General features: G+C 43.5%; 1 protein-coding gene across 1 annotated transcript in view; it reads right to left on the bottom strand.

Moving 5' to 3' along the window:
• Positions 1 to 22,165, bottom strand: part of ITGA3 (integrin subunit alpha 3) — an 86,907-nt gene that overhangs the window by 8,376 nt on the left and 56,366 nt on the right. The window contains exons 10-23 of the mRNA XM_054993122.1: positions 21,357 to 21,443; positions 20,471 to 20,538; positions 18,535 to 18,671; positions 16,800 to 16,946; positions 14,900 to 14,997; positions 14,063 to 14,228; positions 11,473 to 11,541; positions 9,863 to 9,942; positions 8,089 to 8,166; positions 7,141 to 7,243; positions 5,833 to 6,009; positions 5,233 to 5,343; positions 3,395 to 3,508; positions 740 to 838 (exon numbers count right to left, since the gene is read on the bottom strand). Of these exons, the coding sequence (XP_054849097.1) occupies positions 740 to 838; positions 3,395 to 3,508; positions 5,233 to 5,343; positions 5,833 to 6,009; positions 7,141 to 7,243; positions 8,089 to 8,166; positions 9,863 to 9,942; positions 11,473 to 11,541; positions 14,063 to 14,228; positions 14,900 to 14,997; positions 16,800 to 16,946; positions 18,535 to 18,671; positions 20,471 to 20,538; positions 21,357 to 21,443 (1,534 nt within the window). The remainder of the gene's footprint in view (positions 1 to 739; positions 839 to 3,394; positions 3,509 to 5,232; positions 5,344 to 5,832; positions 6,010 to 7,140; positions 7,244 to 8,088; positions 8,167 to 9,862; positions 9,943 to 11,472; positions 11,542 to 14,062; positions 14,229 to 14,899; positions 14,998 to 16,799; positions 16,947 to 18,534; positions 18,672 to 20,470; positions 20,539 to 21,356; positions 21,444 to 22,165) is intronic.

Raw genomic sequence — 22,165 nt, 5'->3', positions numbered from 1 at the left:
TTCCAAACCACATTAAAAGCTTTTCTTAAAAAGCTTAAATTAAAAAAAACACACAAAGACATTTATAAACACATCTGAATAAAGTAAATAGCGGTGCAATCCTAAACAGAATTACACCCTTCTTAGCCCATTCACCTGAATGGATTTAGAAGGGTTTAACTCTGCTTAAAATTGCACTCTTTATCATATCTAACCAATTGATCACTCTGTAAATACATATATGGAAGATGTTTCTGTACCTCACCCTACCAGAAGGCACTTGGAGAAATGGTGGGTGCCCATACTGGGTGCCCTGTAATAGTACCTGGGTCTGGAAGAAGCTAAAAAGTTTTGCATGGCTATTATTGTCTTACAGAATGTGGGAGTCCAGAAAGATTTCATTCCACCACCTGTAGTATGCTGTCTCTTTTCTTTGCTTTGATGTCTTATCACTGGCCAACGCCCTAGAGAGGAAGCCTGATGTTGTGGACTCGCACACCACTAAATGGTTCTTTGGGGAAGATATGGTATCCTCCCACTCACATCCAAAGTGCCAGGCCTAGGTCAAGTTACTAAGGAAAATGTGGTCTGAAAACAATTGGGATGTATCAGATTAACAAACAGATTATCCAGAAGAATTGCTAGAGTTAAGCCCTCCCTAGCTGTGAGGAGAAGAAAACATTGGGCACAAGGTGATCTCATATCAAGATTGGTAAGGGAGCAGAAGGTTGGCTCACCCAAGAAATCCAGTTTCACTCACCCACACGGTGTGGTTTTTCATGTTGATGGTGGAGGTGTTTGTCCTGAGAAATAGTATGGCCTGCCCATCCACCTTCACACGGTCAAAGTTGTTGTAATCCTACATTGTCATGGGGGAGGACAACAAAGGTGTGTTAAAAGCAGCAACACCAGCTCTTTTTGTAATACTTCCAACCCAATGAATTTTAAATGTACCAAGCCGCCCAACACTGAACCAGACAGACAGACCACTGCTCTATCCAGCCAAGTACAACTTGCTATGATTGGTGCTTGGTCTCCAAGAAATCTCTCACGCCCAACTTTGCTGTCTTAAGTTCCTTTTAAACTGGAAGCGCTAGGAATCACACCTAAGTCAAGCAGATACTCTATTACCAGGCTACCAGTTGCCAAATTTAAGTCAAGACTGTAGACAACACCAACCACAAAAGCCAAGTTGACAATTCACAGAGATGTATGAAGAGAAAAGGAAATTACAAAGATGAAGAAGAAAGCATTTGTTTTGCTATTTTTTAAAAAAAATTACTTTGGGGGGAATATGAAATGTCTGCAGAATTTAATTGGCTGTCAGAACCAAATTCAGTCCTTTGGAAAATAATAATCTTATGAAGAAAACAAAAATTCCATTTTTTAAAAAGCAGACAGGAAAACCCACATATTTAAGCACATCCGTGAGAAAGGTGAGGTAAATAACGTACGTAAATAAATACATTCATATTGCATAACGTCACAAAGGGGCATTATTTTTAATCCATCATCCTGTTCTTTGTCAGAAAAAAAGGATGATAAGAACAGGAGTTTATTTTCCAGTTTTGTCCTTAAAATTCTAAACTCTGATGAACAGGAGGGGGAAAAACCACCCCAAAAGTTTGTTCTCGAAAATTCCTGTGAAATAACCAATAGCAGAATTTGTAGCTCGTATTAGTTAGCTGTTGGGCTGGATCCAACATACTTTTCTGCTGGTGAAAATGAAGGAAGGGGTCTATGCTAGAGATCATAGGGCCTGCAGGTACAAAAGCCATATGTGATTCCACCAAATGTCTTCTGTGGCCCCTTCCAAAAAGGGATTTGGGGTCTTGCTGATTTAGAGAGTAATTAGAGACAACCGTTGGGATTTATTAATGTTGATGGAGTTTAATAGATTTATTGTCTCTTGCCCAAAAGAGGTGGGTGCACTTGGAAGCCATTTGAAGCAGCTCTGCACATGATGTAGACATGCTCACCATTATGTCTTGAGGGATTTTCCTTTCTCTTTTAAAATATTTTTTTAATGTAACATTCTGATGAGGCATTCTGGTGAACTCAAATGCTTGCGCTGCTCACAGAGTATCAAATGACACTGATATCATTTGGCTGGTCCTAAAAAAAAGCTATTATGGGAATTGTGCCATGATTCTACAACCATGAAGAAGCTAAATGGGCCAGGGTATGGTCTGTGTTTGGATGTAGGATCTCCATTCTGGGAACCACGTGTATGCTCTCTTGGATTCTATGAAGGACACAATATAGTAATAAGGAAAATCAGTCTCTTGCCAGGCCAGGGCCGATTCCACACGGCTTACCTGAAGCCGGGATGTTGCACTACGTTGCGGATCATGCTGGGAAAAACGCGAAATACCGCGTTTTCTCGCGCGAGTTTTGCGCAACATCACGCAAAACTCACGCGAGAAAACGCGATATTTCGCATTTTTCCCAGTATGATCCAAAACATGGTGCAACATCCCGGCTTCAGGTAAGCCGTGTGGAATTGACCCAGGAACCTATCTAGCTGAATGCACATTCAGGCTTCAGTTAAGAGACACAGGCATGGCTGGTTTGCAAGTGGCACACTGCCACAAACATATAAACTTCCATGTAAATTGGTGCAATACTTAGCTTCTGGCAACAACACACCACCACAGCTGCTCAAAATCACATACAGGAATTTGAGTTGGGAGGGCATCCCAATGTTGTGACTTGAATCCATTTCCTTCATATTTATCCTGATAGATTAACTCATAACTAAGAAAAATGTTTGAACCCTGATAACAACGGGTTCAACCTTTTGCTGAGGTTATTCTTGTTTTGAAGTTTATAATTTTGTATTGTATTTATACCATCTTACACAGAGTCTGCTTCAGGCCAGTCATGGATATTTATCAGCTTGGAAGATTTCCGGAGCTTGTTATGATGGTTTGAGAGCAATGTTGATTTTGATCTAGCTACGGTTCAGTGGAGTGGATGTGTGGAGGCTGTATTTCACTTATCAGCAGGCATGTGCATCCTTTCAGGATATTATTAGCACTATATGGAATGTTTCTGTGTATGATACTCTTATCGGTCTTTCTCGCTCTCTTTTATGGGCAGTCTAGTAACAACAACAATAATCAATAGCCTTTTGATAATGTTTTCAGGGTTCACCATATTTCATGCATGTTATCCTACTGCAATCCTTACAACAACCTTGGAAGGTAGGCTAGTATTGTTATGGTGTTATTGCAGACGGAGGTGGGAGAGTTTGAGTTGGAGAGAGGTAACCCAGTGAGTTTGCGGCAGAGGGAAGATCTGAACTTCACACCAGTTCCATAGAGACATGTATATGACGTTGCATTTCATATTCTTTGTTTTGTGGTGCATCCATTTCTGCCAAGGCCATGGGGGGAAAGAAACGGGAGCTTACCTCAATAAACGTGCTGTTCCAGACCCTTGCTCGGACAATCACATTTGTTGATGCTCCGATGTCTTGCAGGGGACACTCAAACCAGATGCAGCGGGATGTGCCTTCAGAGCAGCTCTGGGAATAGTTATTATAGAAGGGAACAAAGACAGTAAATTTGGGAGATTAACACATTATTAATCTGGAGTATTTCTTTGTACATACAATTTGATTAATTTTTGTGCTATAGGTCTTGAGGGGGCACTGGGAGAGACAAATAGATCATCAAAATATGATCACATGATGATGCTAGGACCCCCCCCCCCCAGAGTCTCTACTAGACTATTCCTTACCTAAAAGATGCCCCTCTACCCCAAATCAACAGAAAGGAAGCCGGTCAGACGTGAGAATTATGTGTTGTTGCCCTTCTTTCCTACCTGGCCCCTTGTAAGTTGTGTACATATCACAGAGATAAAAGAAGAACAAAAAGAAAGAAAATCCCACTCCGTGTCAAGCCAACTAAAATAAGGGAACTCCAAGGGTTTTGACCAGCAATCGTTTCTATTCCAGAGCACTATGACTTTGTGGAATACTTTTTTTAATAAGTCATGGATCTTGCACCTTTAACAATTTTGTGACAGGCAGAAATTCAACGGGAGAAGCTCTCCTTCAGTTGTAGGTGCAGAGATGAGGAAAGCAGCATCTCTTACATTTCTGCCTGTCCATCAACTCTTAAAAGCAAGAGGGTCCTGTCAAGATTAAATGTTGGCAATGAGCAAAGCCAGTGGTTAGCATACTGTGGAGGGACACACACACACACACACACACACACACACAGCCTATGTATTATGTGCAGAAATGTCCATTGCTTCCAGGACACAGCAACACACGGGCAGTAGGTTGTGCCCAAAGCATCATACCTTTATTAGATCTAATATACAAATATACTTGCATGAAGAAGAAATGCTTTCACACTATGAATATGTGAGAGGGAATAACAAATTAAAGTGGAAAAGGCTGCTCAGGATTTTTTAAAAATCACATGCTTTCAAAATGCCTACAAATTGGCCTTTAAATTTAAATTGAAAAACAGGGAGAAGTTTTCTAAAGATGTGACTGACTGAGATAGGATTCTTGATTGGCTGGGTGTCCATAAGTAACAATTACACTGCTTTCTGCTTGCTCTGTCTTCTGCTTGATCTGAGCTTGTGGGTACTTTGGGAATTCTTTGAAAGGTTAGTGAACGCTGCCACAAACTGGCTGCCATGGGAGCACAACCAATCACAAAATGGCTGCCAACAGGTCACGGACATTAAAAAAAGTTCAGAGGTTCCAATCCAAGAGTTCTCTTACAACCAAGGCAGCTGTTTTTAAGTAAGAGTTCTTTGCAGATGTACAGGCCTTTTCTGAAGAACCTCCAGCACCAAGGATGCAGAGAAAAGCCAGGATTAGCTCTTTGCTTTGGTGGAAAACATGATGACATTTGGTTTTAGTTTCCAAAGAAAGAGGAAGATTTGCTCTCTGAGGAGTCACAGGAAGCAGTTTCTAAATCCCAAAACATAAATAAATGTTCCTTTGGGTTTAGCCCTCAAGGACTCAAGTGTTAAGCAGATGCCAAGAAACACCTACAGGCGCCATGTTGGGGATTGTTATGGTAACAGATCTCACTGCTTTCCTCAGGCAACCAGGCCCTGACCTCTGCTACAAATATAGCTACCATTTTGGAGTGTCCCAATATTTATTTCAAACATTTCTACCCCACTTTTCTGGATATGAAGCATGTAACAAAAATTGGCATCCTAAACACATTTGATAAAATGTCTTCTGAGCCAAAGAAGAATGATGTCAGCTGATAGACTCACCAATGACGTTTCTGATTTGGCTTTCTTTGAAGCTGCCAAGGTGATAGGAAGTTCAGTTTTTGGAGATGCCTCCAGTTCCCGCCTCCGACGTGCACCGCGGCCATCAAGTAGCTAGAAATGTAGAAAAAACTGGTCACCTTTGCCTTTCTGATCTTTTGACAGACCTGCCCTGGCCAGATAACCATGGCAGAACCCACTATGGTTTTCATACAGTGGCTAAAATATTAAGCACATATCTTTGCTTGCACAATATTCAAAGGAAACATGGCAGCCATAGGAGCAGTAATGGCTATTAGGGGTAGCACATACAGAGGATCATGATGGTCACAGAACAGTAGGGCAGGGTAAAAGCTACTGCCCATTCAAAAGTTAGATTTGGTAATGAAGACCTAGAAAAAGGAAGAAGAAGCATGCCTTTATCTTTCCAGCTTTTTTTAAAAAAAAAATTGGTCTGCGGTCTGTTTTACACAGGAATCCAAGGTGGCATGAAAGGAAAGGAAAGGAAAGGAAAGGAAAGGAAAGGAAAGGAAAGGAAAGGAAAGGAAAGGAAAGGAAAGGAAAGGAAAGGAAAGGAAAGGAAAGGAAAGACTGGAGACTCACTGTGAGGTTGAGGTAGTTGATAACTTGCCCAGGAGGTTCACAGCGCCGGTTCTCATTTCCTTTTACCAATATCTCTGTAGGGTATAGCAGCCATTTGCCGTTGCTGGCTTCATAAGGCCATTCAAAGCCTAAAGTGATAGTTCCCCAGGAACCCAGAGATTCACCCTTTGTGGTTACCTAGAGGTAAAATCTAATAAGTATCATCACTGAGATTCAAGGCAAATTACAAGATATATAGAAAAATTTGATCGAACAGTGAAACACCAAACAAAATGATGCAGATGAAAAGCTGAATGCTAGTGCAGTCCATAGGAGGCCAATAAAAAAAATCAGTGCATAAACCACTGCAAACCAATGGAGGAGAAAGGAGAAAAGATTATAAAACATGTTTGGTGTGGAGGTCAGAAAAATTATTTACTCGCTGAAATACAGCACTTGGGTAGAGTAATGAAAACAGAGAAACAGCAGGAATCATAAAATTCTTAACATATAATTAATCTGGGAACCTCAATCACACTGGGATGGCTTTTAGCACTAAACAGCTTTAAAACAATCTTGGTTAGTCAAGGAATGTAGCTGTTTTTCCAGGCAAGTAGTTTGCTAGATTCTCTTCTCCCTCTTTAAAAAAAAGATGGGAAAATGTGCCTCAAACACTCATTTATAGGCTGAATGTGTACACCCCATGTACTAGCATGTACCATTCCCCAGACTTAGAGTGTGCATTTACTTTTTTTATTTATAAAACTCATGGGAAAAGACATCTAAAGTGTATCACATGTAATTTGAGTCTTAGAAGAAAGGCCACCTTTAATATCTATTTTGGAGGGAAATTGAATGCTCTCTGTTATTGATTCAAAATATTGATATACTGTCTTTCCTGTTCAGCAGCTTTTGGCTCCTTTTGGTAGAGGAAGGGAAGCGAGAAAAAATTAAAATTAAAATATAGTAGTACAATCAGAGAGTGTAAACAAACAAGTGTAAGGCCCAAGCACATCTTGAGAAAAATAGGCTTAGCAGGTTTATCAGCATGGATTTCAAACATGAGATCATTTCCCGTGATTCTTATGAATCTGGGGTATGAGCTGGAAGAAGAAAGCATCTTGTAAATATTTTTCAAAGCATTTGGCAGTCCAAGTTTTAGTTAACTGATCCACTGACTGAACTGAACACCATTCATTTTTTTTTCAGTACAAGTGATCAACCTGGAATACAGAAAAGGCATACAAGCCCACAGAGATTTTGGATCATGGAACTCTGAGATCCACATCTCTGATGGTAACAGCCTCCCTTCTCAAAGCAGACCCTTACCAGGAAGTCAAATTCAATGGGGCTCCCCACATCAACCTCACTCTTCATGGCTGACTCGCCCATGACCGTCCCACTGAAATACGACTGCAGCCACCGATTGACTCTGCCATGGAAAAAAACAACATGGACCCATTGACAGCTCTCTAATGGTTCACCAGGCGCCAAACTTGATGACCTTTCAATGCAAAACTAAAACCTGTTTTGTTTTTTAAACCCAGGCCTTTGATAGGAGATGGTCCACTCCACCTCCTGCTCAGTCCCGCCCCTTCCATTAGTCCCTCCCCTTCTATCGTAACATCAGGGACAGAATTAAACCTAAACGATGCACCTTCATAAAGGCAAATACATCCATTCCCCATAATTTGGGTTCTTCAAGGACCTAGCAGTTTCCATCCTCCATCCTATCAGTGGCCCTCAAGTGCTCTTGAAGTAGCCATCCCAATGTCATGAGTATGTTCAGAAACTCAGGGCCAAGCTACAAGTGACGAATGACACTTGAACGGCAAGTGAATTGAGAGGAGGGCAAGTGAACAGGGAGAAATACACTTGCCGTTCAAGTGTCATTCGTCACTTGTAGCTTGGCCCACAGTTAGACGTTGGCAGGGATCCCAAATGTGGTGCCAAGGTGCCCACCAGAGCTTTTCCTGGCACTTACCTCTGTGTTTGAGGAAAGCAGGCAGGGGCTTTTCACAGCAGCCCCTACCTAGGAAAAGCACCATCCACCATCTGCTGCCAATCTGCTGGGTAGTGGCAACAGCCTCACACTACGCAGCTGACGATGGCACCCACCACACCCTCGGGCAACCTCAAAGGTGTCCACATCCTCAGCATGGACAGAGACTCCTGAATTCTGGGACTAGGTTTCCTTCAGCCTCTCCTCGACCATGGCAATAAGAAGCTTGTTAACATTACCCTTTATTTTTAACCCACCCTTCAATAGATACATACATTCTCAGTGTTGCGTCCACCGTGTAATCCACCATTAAAACCGCCTGCACTGGCATCAGATTTTCTTGGGAGCTTATCCTGCCAGAGACACAATATTCAGAAAATTGATTTTCCGTCTCCCAGAAGGGGCTCATTAGTTACCTTGGGGGCACGCAGCAGGGCTGGTCCCACATCACCAGGGTAATGCGAGAATATCTGGGCTGTATGGGGGAGGGGGTGCATGCAGCATCTCTCCCTCCACACTAGGATTTTATTCTCAGAAAACTGGGATCAGTCTGGCCTGGGGAAGTGCTACAGGGCAAGCTCCTCGCACACAGTTCAGGGCTTCTCAGGGCCAAGCTACAGGTGACGAATGACACTTGCCTGGCAAGTGAACAGACTCAAGTGTATTCCTCCCTGTTCACTTGCCATTCACTTGCACTCCACTTGATCAAGTGGAGTGCAAGTGAACAGGGAGGAATACACGCGAGTCTGTTCACTTGCCAGGCAAGTGTCATCCGTCACTTGTAGCTTGGCCCTCAGATAACCTGTGAGCAAGGGAAGGAAAACTGCAGTTGTGGTTCCCATGTGCTAAGAATCCAGTGCCAGAAGTAAAATTCAGTTGTAGCAGTCCACAGTTAGAAACAGAAGTCAACTGCAGGTGCTGAAAACTTCCCGCATCCTATACAGCTTATTCTACATATACAGGGAGTTCTCCATGTAGAGTCCTGAGGTAGTATAACAGACTATGCCACTTTCCAGATAGGGAATGCTATTTCATAGACTGCCAGTGGGGTGTTGTGGTTAGAGTATTGAACTAGGATGTGGGAGACCCAAGTTCAAATCCCCACTCTACCCTAGTACCTCACTGGGTGCCATTGGACCAGTCACACCCTCTCAACCTCACCTAATTCACAGGATTGTTGTGAGGATAAAATGGAGGACAGGAGAATGATGGAAGTGCTTTGGGTCATCACTGGAGAGAAAGGTGGGGTACAAATGAAGTAAATAAAAATGAATAAATTTTGAATGCTCCCCTTTCTGAAAATAGTGGCATAGTACAAGAGGCTTTCCCCCTGCTGAACTAGTTTTCTAATAGCAGGAAGGGGTTTTTTTTGGTACTGAATTCAAAAGTGGAGTGAACCCAGTCATATATTTGAAAAGGCATTTCTACTTTGTCCATTCAGCCCACCACTTGTAATGGTCTAAGTGACTCCAGCCTCTGCAAGGGTGGAATCTTGCTCTGTCCCACAGAACCTGTCCCAACACTGCCTCGAACCATCAGTGTCAAATCCTGCCTTTTGAACCCACATAAATTCAAGAATCTGCCTTGCCCCAAGTCAAGCCACTGATCTGTCAAGATCAATATTGCCCACTCTGACCAGCACCAGCCCTCCAAGGTCTCAGATCAAGGTCTTTCACATCACCTACTACCTGATCATTTTAACTGCAGGTGCCAGATGTTGAACCTAGGGTCTTCTGCGTGCAAAGCAGATACTCTGCCCCTGAGCCATGACCCTTCTTCCTCACAACATCTCAGTGCAGGCAGAGGAACAAGGAATACTGGAACACTGGACAGTTCCAACTCTGGCCCTGGTTGATGGTAGCATTTTTTCTTCATGCAGAAGAGGACATGAGATATAACCCACCCAACTACACTATTGCTAGATGGTCTCCACTAAGCTCACTCAGACATCAAGTCTTGAGGCCACTTACTAGCAAGCTACTAGTTAGGCTCCCTGATAGTCTATCTCCTTTTCAGTCTTAGCCACTTAATTAGGAGAACAAGACTCACGTGGAAGGCTCCACCTGTATAACGAGCTCCCGAATGTTCAGCGTAATTCCGATAACTTCAAATGTGATAATCAGCTCTGCCTGGAAGGAAGGTGATATTGCACAACTTTGTTACCCAGAATGCCTTATTGCATACTGAAGAAGCAAGCCAAATGTTCATCACATCAGATTCCCTCTCTGCTCTGTGGCCTTGATTACATGATTGCTGCGTTAGGGAGCAGGACGCTGAGAGTAGGACTCATGTTGAAGGCTTGTTGCAAAAGATGATATCTCTGGGCTCGTTCCCTTTCTAGAAGTCTGACAGGACTCCCCTCTGCCAATGTTCTGCTCATCCAGAAAATGTATACTTATACTGGGGCTAAGGAGTGTTTAGCATTTCAAGCAGGGCTGAGCATGATATTGGGTCATTTTTATTTCATATTGAAAGCGACGCCTTCAAGAGGACCTGCATTTGCTCCTAAGGCGAAAAAAAACCCCTTAAATTTGCAAATATTCATTTTTTAAAAAGTACATTACTTCCCCTGCATTACTTCCTTTGGCACCATCTTCTTCCCAAGTTTGGACTTATTCTGTAGACTCATTCCAGCTAATCAGAGATCATACTGTGTATGTGATGATGTTACAAATCAGGTTTGGCCAGTTCAGACTGAGAGCATTGCTTTCTAAACAGGGCACATCAGTGATCCTAACCAATCAGGGATCAATTAATTAATGTGTTGTTGTCAGGAATGGCAAACAAAGCCTGTTCAAAGCAATGCTTCCTGAATACCTGCACTCATTCTTATCACTCCTACAAATATTACCAAGGAGTGTGTGCCTTTTAACACTGATGAATATAATCACATCAGTTGTGCCTCTTTCTACTCTGTCCTACTGTTCTCAATCGAATGCAATTCCTTAGTGTACACAATGCTTTCTTTATCACACCCACCCACACAAATGGAAAAGCACAGTGGTTATGAACCAGCCCATTTTACAGATAAAGAGATATGAAGCAGGGGCGGGGGTACTATTCCAGGTTGAGGGAGAACTCAGAGAGTATGGGAAGGCAGGAAGATTCAGAGCAAGTTTCAAAGGCCTGAAGATTAAATTACCATTCCTCACCATCACCACCACTCCAAAGTCCCAACCAATACCTTTCAGATTTTAGTAGTTTTGGGAACTTGGTTCAAAGAATAAATAGAGAACCAATATTATGATTACTCCCCCCACAGCAAACTGCATGATGTATTTTGTACTCAACTATACAAAAAAGTTCGGTGAACAAAAGTCCATTAGACTACGATCTTTGGAATCTTACTTTGTTTTGCATGTTGTGATTACTTTGTTCATCTTGTAATAACCAAGGATTGAGAAGTAATAATATCATTGAGGAGTAATAATATCATGTGAACTGAAGTGTGTGTATGTGTGAGAGTGCAGCTTCCGTCTGGGAACAAGAACATCCGGTAAAGGTTCCGGAGTTTTAGCAGGTGGAATTTCAATCCCCTGCAGGTCACCAAAGGCATTAAGAGTTTAAACCCTTGTTTTCCACTGACTCAAACTGCTTTGTGGGTCTCCCACAACAGACCTCGGGCCCTTCAAGAGCATGCAGGCCTACAAGCTACTCACCCGCTGGTTCTTCTTGAAGGGGTTGCCTAGTTCACACAGGACTGTCTCCTCAAATCTGCAGGCCCCACTCTAAAGAAAGAAAAGAGTCCCTTTCAGTCAGGATGACTGATAAATTTCATTTCATCCTTGATATGCTTTTATATAAAGGGAACCAGTATGCCAAAGTAGACAGATCACTGAACTATGCCTGGGCAGTGCCTGTTTCAAAATGGCATGGGCAGAAGTCTTAAGTCCCTGCTCCCTGTGTGCCAGAATCCCAATCAGGATTGCACCACATGCATGTGGAAATGACTCATAGAGTATATCTGATTGACAGGACCCAGGGCACACATGCGAGGAATAGGCACACTTTGCAATGAATGAATTGCCCCCTCTATTGCTGTCCACGGCAAAAAAAGCAAGAGGAACAATGGGAAAGAGCCCTGAATGGCCTCCCTCCCCAAAGCCAAGGCTCCAGTGGGAAATCAGAAGGGAGCAGACACTGGGGGGGGGGGAGGGCGGGGGGGGAGCTGCAGCTCAGCGATAGAGCACATGCTTTGTATGCAGAAGTTCCCAAATCAAACATATGAAATTGCATTCCACTGATTCAGACCATCGGTCCATAAGGGTCAGTCTTGGCTACTCAGACTGGCAGTGGCTTTCCAGGGTCTCAGGCAGAGACCTTTCACATCACCTGCCACCTGAACCTTCTAACTGGAGATGTCAGAGACTGGACCTGAGACCTTCCACATAAAAAAGCAGACGCCGTCCCACTGAGCCACAGCCCCTCTCCTAAATGAACGAACACGTGAATCTGTTAAGATGGGATGGGTTACAACAACTGTCTCTGTTGGGGAGGTTATCTGTGATTAAGAGGAATGTTTTACCTAGAATGCTGTTTTTGTTTCAAACTATACCTGTTCAAACATCAGAGGCTCCATTTAAACAATGGCAAAAGGCTATTTCTAAATTTATATGGCAAGGGAAAAAACCAAGAGTTAAATATAAAATATTACAAGATGTGAAGGAGAGAGGTGGACTGGGTCTACCGGATTTGAAACTTTATTTTGTCACCTCTTGTCTAATGAGGATGAAAGAATGGTTGCTATTGAGAAATGATAGGCTTCTGGCTTTGGAAGGACATGACCTGAGATTTGGATGGCATGCTTATTTGTGGTATGATAAAGGAAAGGTCAATGTGGACTTTAAAAATCATTATATCCAGCAAGCCATCTTGAGAATATGGAACAAATATAAACTGAGACTGTGTCAGAAGACACTGCTTTGGATTTCAACACAGAATGCATTGTATAGGTGTGAAATGATAACCGAACAGAAGTGGTTGTCTTATGGAGACTGCTCAGAGCCGAATAGGCTGTATGAGCAGTATCATTAAAGTAAGTAAGGAGACTTAATAGATTTCTCTCAAGGGGACTACAAATTGATGACAAGGGAAGATTTAATAGCAAAAGGCTACAAATGTCAATGTTTTTTCTATGCACAATTACTAGAAAGATTTAAACTAGATAAAAAAACTATGGGGCTTTGAACAAGAAAAGACAGAGTTGGAAAAAGGGCTTTGTACATATGATGACCATGTTATTTCTAAAATGTATAAACTTTTATTGACATTTGATAGAGAAGAAGAATGTGTTAAAGGTTGTATGATAAAATGGGCTAAAAATGGAACTGTGGGAGAATATATGGGTAAAGGGGCTCAAATTTACTTTTGAGTTCCACACAGATGTATTGTATATGTCCCCAGATAAGTTAGCTAAAATGGCCAAAGGCATTTCAAATAAATGCTGGAAATGTGAACAACATGAAGGGACAGTTTATCATCTTTAATGGACCTGTCATAAAGCAACAAAAATTGGTCACAAATCCGTATGATAATACAGAACATTTTGAAGATTAACATACAACTTAAACCAGAAGCCTTTATTCTGGGACTAATAGACAAACAGTTGGAAAATAACTATGGTATCTTATTTTTATATATGACAATGGCAGCGAGGCTTTTATAGGCACAAAGATGGAAAAGTACAGTACTGCCTTCAATAGATGACTGGATTGTGAAAATGATGGTTAGCTGAGATGGCTAAACTTATAGCTTTGATCAGAGATAAAACATTGTCTACATTTATAATGAGTTGGAAACCCCTTATTGACTTTCTGCATGAAACAGGAAAAAAATGAACTGAAGATATGCAGATCTGACTTATAAGAAGATACATTTGGGGAAATTTAAACAAAAGGGGGATATATAGAAATTAAGTACTTATATTCGTAAGACTACAAGTATATTGTTTGTAATGATATAGTATGTGTTGTAGAGAAAACTGAAAAATATGTGTGTGTTTTTTACTTTTTTCTTTTACTATTCTTTGTTTTTTCTTTTTTTCCTCTTAATGGGATTTTAATCTTTTCATTAAAATAAAAAAAATTGGTCTATTAAGGTCAGTGCTGCCTGTGAAACCATGAAAAATCATTCTCCCACCCCAGTTGTAAACTTCTTCATAGCTTCTGGCAAGCCATTGGTCCAGAAGCTAGAGACATAGGTAGTCTGTCCAAGGGTAAATGATTTTATAGAAGAAGAGGTCTCTCTCACCGGCCGGACAGAGGAAGGTAGCAAAGAAGGAGGAACGGTGATGTTGAGTAGGGCCTCATGAGCATCCTCTCCGTTAGTGGCTGTCGATGGAATATTGGTGACACTGATGTTCAAGTACAGTTTCTTGACTTCCCGGCTGTATTGCAACACCTGTGTGCCGTGCCGCCTGACAATGGAGGAGATGACAGAGTTCGAGCACAGCTGCAAATAGAGAGGAGTTTCCCATCCACCCACTACCTTGCAATGCTTCAGGACCCATTTGATTCCTTTGCAAGAACATCTACAAGGTGATGTACTGAACCAGGGAGGGGGGAGGGTCTAGCCCAATTGTCTTCATGCTTTTCAGACCCTGAAATCTGACCTGCAACATGGGACTGAATTTTAAATTTTTGCAATGAACATTTTTCTCTTTCTCTGGCCATATTCAGATGTCACACATAGTGAACATTTAAGCCGATATTGTACATAAGCCCAGCTTGTTGCTAGGGTCACACCTGTGCCTTGCTCATGCCTCCCTCCTTGATTGTATTCTGCACAAGAAAGGAAGAGGCAGGTGCAACGTGTGTATGACACCCTTCCTCCCTTTTTTATCCCAGAAAAGCTGGCTAGATCCCACCCCTGAGAACAGAGTGTTCTAGTGAGGTCAACGATAGATTGCCATTGTCTCGATGACACCAAAACATCCCCCATCACACCACTCAAAAAGGAGTTTTGCCCATTACTATCGTTTCACATATCCCGGGATCGAGCTGTGGCATCTACAGCAGATTTCCAAGAAATCCTGGTGAAAAACAACAAGAAAAGTGTCTCCCTTGTAAAGGTGTTTCCCTTCCTCACCTGGGCAGCACCTGGTATTGGTCGTTTACAAAGACCGCTTGAACTTGCAGGTTGCTGTTGCAAAGGTTGTCAATTCCACATTCTTTCTGGAACTGGATCTGAAAGAGAGAGGTCTCTTTTATCAGAGGCCCTGAAACTGTGTAGCATGTCTCTTGTTTATGTAGGGGAAAAATAAAGCTGTTTGCAAAGGAAAACACCAAAGTGTAAGTGTCACCTGTTTGATGTGCTGAGTCTGGAAGTCAGCCTCATTTCAGAGTTTCTTTCATTCTCTGACCTGTTCCCCCAGTTTCCCATGTGCCTCTTCATATTATTATCTATTTATTTACTTCATTTATACCCCACCTCTCCCCACAGTGGGGACTCAAAGCAGCTCCTCCAGTTTATCCTCACAACAAACCTGTGAGGTAGGTTAGGCTAAGACTGTGTGACTGGCCCAAGCTTCCATGGCAGAGTGGGGATTCAAACCTGGTCTACCAGATCTTGCCCTTGAGCCAATCACACACACTCTCAGCCTAACCTACCTTACAGGGTGGTTGCGAGGAAAAAATGGAAGAGAGGGAAGTTAGGATAAAATGATGAATGATGTTGTAAACCAGTTTGGGTCCCTCAGACTGGGGTGTGTGTTTATTTATTTATTTAAAATAAATAATTATATTGTGCTTCAGAGTAGCAACTCCATAAATTTGGCTGGGTCATTTTGCTGCAGCACATTATCACATGAGTGTGCGCTGCAGCCATCACATGGTGGCTGCATGATCAACACGTGTTCATAACAAACTGGCCTGGCAATGTTAAAAGCAGGACATTCTTTCTGGAATATAATTTATTCTAAACATTAGAACTATGGTGAACATTCTCTTCCACTAGATGGTGCCAGAGGGTAGCTTGGACAATAGAACTATCAACTGATGATAGAAAACAAGTGAGTTCTTACAGACTTTTTAAAGTGTATGTATTTATGTTAGGATGTGTGTGCCAGATATATGTAGCTAAACACTGGTTGTTATGTGGTCGCTGACCTGCAAGAACCCCTATCGTTGGCTGAACTCCGAGATGTCATGGCATATTCACAGATATTTTAACTGAGGAAAGCTGCCAGCAATAGAATGCTTGCAAATGATCTGTGAGCAAAAGTGAAAGGGTAGTGCAATGCATGCAGGGTGAGGAGATGTAACCTCAAGAAGAGCTGTATGCTTAAATGATAAAAGTTGCAATTATCCCAGTCTGAGTACCACAACAGAAGGCAAAGAAATGCACAGGTATAGAGTGACTGCTTAAATTTCTGGTATAGCAGAAAGCATTATGCTGCTTTGTAACTTAAAAAAAGAGGGACATGCAGTTCCTTGGGAGGGCACACAGATGAATACTTGAAGACGCCTGATACTGAATCAGACCCTTGGTCCATCAAAGTCAGTACTGCCTACTCAGACTTGCAGTGGCTCTCCAGGGTCTTAGACAGAGGTCTTCCATTCCTTTGAACTAGGATTGAACTTGGGACATGCCAAGTAGATGCTCTAGCATTGAACCATAGCCCCTCCCTGGTAGTGCCACTGGTGTCCATGCCTACTGACTTGGCTACCACCAATGACAGATGGATTTGAGGATGGGGGCGGGGCTTTGGTGCAGAGCATGGGGATGTGTATAGACAAACACTACAAAAACACACACACCCTTTGGTTTTCAGTTTGATTTGGGAAATCCACTGACCTCTGGCACAATGTTGTAGGTTGGGCAAGAAGTAAGGGGGTACAACATGGTAGTACAAGAGCATGGCCACACAATAACAATCCTACGTAGATATTAGAATGTAGGAGAGAGACAGTGACACAGCAGACAGTACATGAGCAGAGGAGATGTGTACAAGGAAGACGACATTTCTAGTTTTTTGGACATAGCCAACCTCAGTATGCTGTTCATGGTCCTGATCCTCATTCAAGACAGGAAACTGGTCAAGAGGCTGAAGACCCAACTGAAAAGGCATGGGTTTCTCAGGCAGGGAGTAGTTCATGGAGAATGCAATGGGGTGCAGCTTGTCCCGGATGTCATCCTGCAGGAGAGGTGAGGACAGATGAGAGTTCATCTCAGATAGCTCAGGTCTGAAGCCAGTCTTATCCTCATCTCTCTTCTCACCCAACTACAGCATGGATCAACTATGCTCCTACTTTAGGCTTGATGATTTTCCTCACTATTTTCTGCTGTGTGTTCTGGAAACGTAAGGAACTCTCTTGCACCAATGGTTCTCCTTGCCTCCTGTTTGGTTTTGGAACATACCACCTTTTGGAAAAGCTGCTGCCTCATTATAATGGATCACAGGTCTTTCTTAAGCTCTGGGCCTGCTCTGACCGGCAACAGCTATCTGGGGCAACCCTTTTTCCTCCTAAGGCCTCCTATTTGAGGTCCTTCAAGATAAAGCCACTGGAGGTGAGGCATTAAAATGTTCTAATCAATAAGTGGAGATGCCTGAAATTGAACTTGGCCCTTCTATTTGTTCTAATTTTATCGACTTACTTAATTTATACCTGGTTTTTCTCCCCCAACAAGGCCCAAAGAGACTAACATCATTTTCCTCTCCTCTGTTTTAGTCTCACAACAAGCCTGTGAGATAGGTTAGTCTGAGAGCATGTGACTAGCCCAAGTTCATCCAGGAAGCTTTCACCCAGATTATAGGACTGTGTCATAAGAACTAACTCAGAGGGGTGCTTTGATAGGGACAGGGACTATATGCTATGCTATTGGATACTGTATGCTGATACAGGTATGTGCCACTAGGGAGTTTCCATGTTGCTTAACATGCCATGTAAATTAGTTATGAATAGTTTCAGAAAGATTTCATATTTATGCTCAACTTTATGCTTATTTTCAAATTTTCTGCTACTGTTTCCTATCTAGTAAAAAGTCCAGTAGCACGAAGAGAGCTGTGGTTAATAATAATAATAAAAATAACATTTGATTTATATACCGCCCTTCAGGACAACTTAATGCCCACTCTTAGCGGTTTACAAAATATGCCATTATTATCCCCACAACAAAACACCCAGTGAGGTGGGTGGGGCTGAGAGAGCTCCAGAGAGCTGTGAGTAGCCCAAGGTCACCCAGCTGGCTTCAAGTGGAGGAGTGGGGAATCAGACCCAGCTCTCCAGATTAGAGTCCCGCACTCTTAACCACTACACCAAACTGGCTCTTGAAAGCTTATGCCTCAATAAAGTTGGTTAGTCTTAAAGGTGCTACTAGACTTTTTACTATTTTGCAAATACAGACTAACACAGCTAACTCTTTTGGATCTGCTTCTTATCTGTTTCACTGATTGTCTTAACTGTTGTTCATTATTGTACTTGCTCGGTGAATGTCCTACCTGTTGACTGCCTTGTATTTCACTTGCACTTTGTAATCCACTCTGGATTTCAGTGAGGAGGACAATAAATAGATAAATAATAAATAGCAGTCCGACACTCTGACCACCACACCACACCAGCTCTCTTTTGCATGCAGAGCAGGTGCTGTGCCACGGAGTCATATTCCCTTGTCCAATGATGCTAAGGAGCAGGATGATGGGGAGGGACAGCAAGTGCACCTAGGGAGACTAGATGCCCTGTGGTTCCCTCCTAATTTTGTCACTTGTTTTGGCCTCTCCTTACCCGTAGGAGGACCTTCAGATTTTTGCAATTATTTTTTGGCATGAATAATCTCCCCCGGTAGATGGCAGAGTTTGTGCCAGCAAAGTACACTCGAGGTGGCCGGCGGTCCCGGTCAGCTTCCACAATGTAACTCAGCTCTGAAAGGAAAAGCAGAGGAAAGGCATGGAGGGAGAAGACGGCTCAAAGGTACCATCAGCTGAGAAACGGAAAGACGCAAGCGCTGTTATCACTTCCTTAAACACTTAAGAGTAGCTGTGATGGACCAGAGCAGTGGACCTCCTAGTCCAGCATCCACTTCCCAACAGTGACCCACCAGATGCTGCAGGGAAGCCCTCAAATAGCACCTACCCCCCTAGCAATGGCACTCGCTGGCTGACCGCTCCTCAGCATCTGACAATCAAAAGTGTCCTGTCGCTGAACTGGAAGTCCCACTCATCTACTGTGGCTAATAGCCAGTGATCCCCCTGTCCTCCACAAATCCCTTCTAAATCAATCTAAACCAGTACCCATCACCACATGCTGGGGCAGTGAGTCTCCCAAACCGATAACCTGTTGCATGTAGTAATAAAGTATTGGGGGGGGGGGCTGTCTCAAACTTGGGGATTGGGATCCAAAGCCCAGCACTTTACTCCCTGTACCACTGCAGCCACAGGAATACCTGAGCCCGAAGGGAGCCATAGTGCCATTCCACTGGTGGCCATTTTGGGAACTGCAGCCTAGGCCAGCCAAGCAGGTGACTGAGGGTCAAGCTACAAGTGACGAATGATACAGGTTGGACACTTGTCAGCTTCCCTCAAGTTTTGATGGGAAATGTAAGCTTCCTGGTCTTGCAGCTTGGCTCTCCGACTGCTGTCCAATGGACTTTTCAACTGTCACTTGTCCAACATTCCACCAAGCTGCCTACATTTCCCATCAAAACTTGAGGGAAGTTGACAAGTGTCCAACCTGTGTCATTCGTCACTTGTAGTTTGGCCCTAAGAGAGCCAATCAGGGCAGGGCCGGTGCTACATAAGCTCTGCCTCTTACTTGGCTCCTTTGTCCTAGCAACTTATTCCACATGAAATGATCTAGCTCCACACTGTCTGTTTCTTGGGATGGATCTTCCATCTGCTCTCAACTACACTTCTGGTCCCACTGTCACTCTTCAGACTTGACCTTCTGCCTGTCCACAAGCACGCTGCACCTCTAGCCCTAGTGACAGCTTGTCAGACATGACCTCTAGTTTGCCCACTGCCCCAGTGCCTGCCCTGTGCTTTGCCATCCAGCTTTCTGCACTGGGAAACTGGTCTGATTAGCTTCAGTCCCATCCAACGTGGACTGTTTTGAATCCATTGCTGATCAGTTGCATTGGGTAACCCTGATTTCTAGAATTATGGAAGGAGAAAAGTTTCCCTCTATCTACTTTCTCTACACCATGTAGAATTTTGTATTCTCTCTTATGTCACTCTATAGTTGCTTTTCCCACCATAAACTATCCCTCCCACCCACACTAGTTTCTTTAGCCTGCCTCACTGGGCTGGCACTCCAACTCAGAGGTTGTCCTCTTCTGCACTTTCCCCACCACAACTATGTGCTTCTTGGGGTGCATTAACTAGAACTGGATACTGCAAATGTGGTTGCATCTAGACTCATATTTTTAGAACCAGAGCCTCAAGTAAAGGCCAGTTCAAATTATTTTCTGAGAAAATGCTGAACAAAGAAGTCCCTAAGAAGAATAAAAATGTTTCTAAGGTGCGGCATGCCATGTCTGACAGAGTCAAAAGTGGAGGGTGCCCCTGAGCATATTAAAAGTGCTGTAAGCAAGTCCTGCACATGTAGAATTATGGGAAAGTGCTCTAAGATCAGAACTTCTAGCTGAGATTGTTGCACATCTTTTAATAAAAGACAAACGTACACAGCACTAACAACCTGGGCAGGATTCCAACTTCTAACTCACCAATGTTCTCCTTGTACTTGGGATCTCCAGCACTTTGGGAATAGGAGAAGCACAGGCGAATCTCAATGCTGTTAATGAGGAAATGTAGGGGAGGAGAGAGAAAGAGAGATGTGTTAGGGAATCATTACAGCAGGAGGGGATGAACCCTCAGAGAAACCTAAAGCGTCCACCTTCTAGTAAAAAACAGAACCTGACTTATTTCCCCCAAACAGGTACAGAAGCCCACAGTTTCTTTGAAGTCACATCTACCAACTGGAAAGCTCTGCTTTCTGCATCTTTGGTTTGCCTGGGAGCAAAGAGTGAAAGAAAGGCACAATGAACATGCCCAGAGAGCTGCGCCAATTGTCAAGGTCACCCCCTTCAAAGAAGCTGGTGAGTGGGGAGGCTGAAGCATCTTCTTCCCAAGCGCTGCGGTCCTCACCTGAGTTGAGGCCCAGGATGCTTGGGAACGTAATTGCCAGAGAGGAATGCATGGCTGAAATCTAACAAGAGGGAGGAATCCTGACACAACCCATGGAAAAACGCAACGTCATTATGTCTAATCATAACTTGCTTTAGCGCTGACCTGCATTTATAGCCGGGCTTTCTTTCCTTTCATATTTATCCTCAATTTCCCTCCCTCTTGTGTAAACCCCACCACTTCTGTCCACTCCTTACTAGGAAGGGCAGGCCATTGTTCTCCTGGCTCTTTCCGACATCCTCTGAAAGAGTTGCAAACTGGCAGCACGTTTCCCCTTCATCTTCCTTTCTGTAGGCTAAATATACCTCAGTTCCTTCGAATGTTTGCTCACACACCCTGCCACTGGTGGTGATGGTGGGCGGGGCGGGGGGGGGGAAGCGGGGTTGAACACGAGAAAACCAACAGGGATTCGAGAGAGTGCATTACCAAGAGACTTCATTACATCTGGCTGGGTCCACAGTGCTCGGGGTAACACTGAAAGTCTTGCTGATGATGTTGATCACTGGACGGGCTCTGCCAAGAGAAGGGAAAACAGTGAGAGAGCAAAATGAAGGGTTGGATCCAACCAGCTTTTCTGGTTGACCACCAAAAAGAAAACAAGTTGTGCTAGGGATCAGGGGACCTGCATGGACAAAAAGCACATGGGATGTCGACTGTCATGAGAAACAGGGCCAGAGTGAGCAAGCAGCTGCAGGAGCCCAGGGTTTCTGGCAGGGCCCACTGCTGCTAATACCCCATGCTAGCGCTACCCTACCCATGCTCCCTGCTGCATGCACTGCACGGTGCCACTGCTGAAAGGTCTGCAGGCAGCTGTGAGCATGGACATTGGGACAACTTGTGAGCAGACAAGGGAATGAAACACAAACAAGAAGTAGGCATGCAGGAGGGTGGGAGGGAAGGAGGGCTTCAGTACCTGGTGGTGGGCAGAGGAGGGGAAGGAGGCCCTGGGAACTGTGTGCCAAGACCCCTGGAAACTTGGAACTGGCTCTGATAAGGAACCAAGTTGGGTGAGGTGGAGCAAAGCTGGCTGCCCCCAACATTAAAGCCAAAGAAAATGAATTCTCTCCAATCTTTGATTTTCTAGGAATACTTTTGGAATTTGAACTGATGACTGCATGAGAAGCAGAAATCCAGGGCTGCCAGTTTACAGGCTCAGCAGAGAAGCTCTAATTAACTTTGTGCTTGAAGTATACCCCTCTACCCCCATAAAACCCTAAAGTCCAGAAACTAGGATT

Source organism: Eublepharis macularius, chromosome 12 (genome assembly GCF_028583425.1).
Source record: "Eublepharis macularius isolate TG4126 chromosome 12, MPM_Emac_v1.0, whole genome shotgun sequence".
NCBI lineage: Eukaryota > Metazoa > Chordata > Lepidosauria > Squamata > Eublepharidae > Eublepharis > Eublepharis macularius.
The sequence above is the reverse complement of the archived record's forward strand: the minus strand, read 5'-3'. Positions and strand labels throughout refer to the sequence as shown.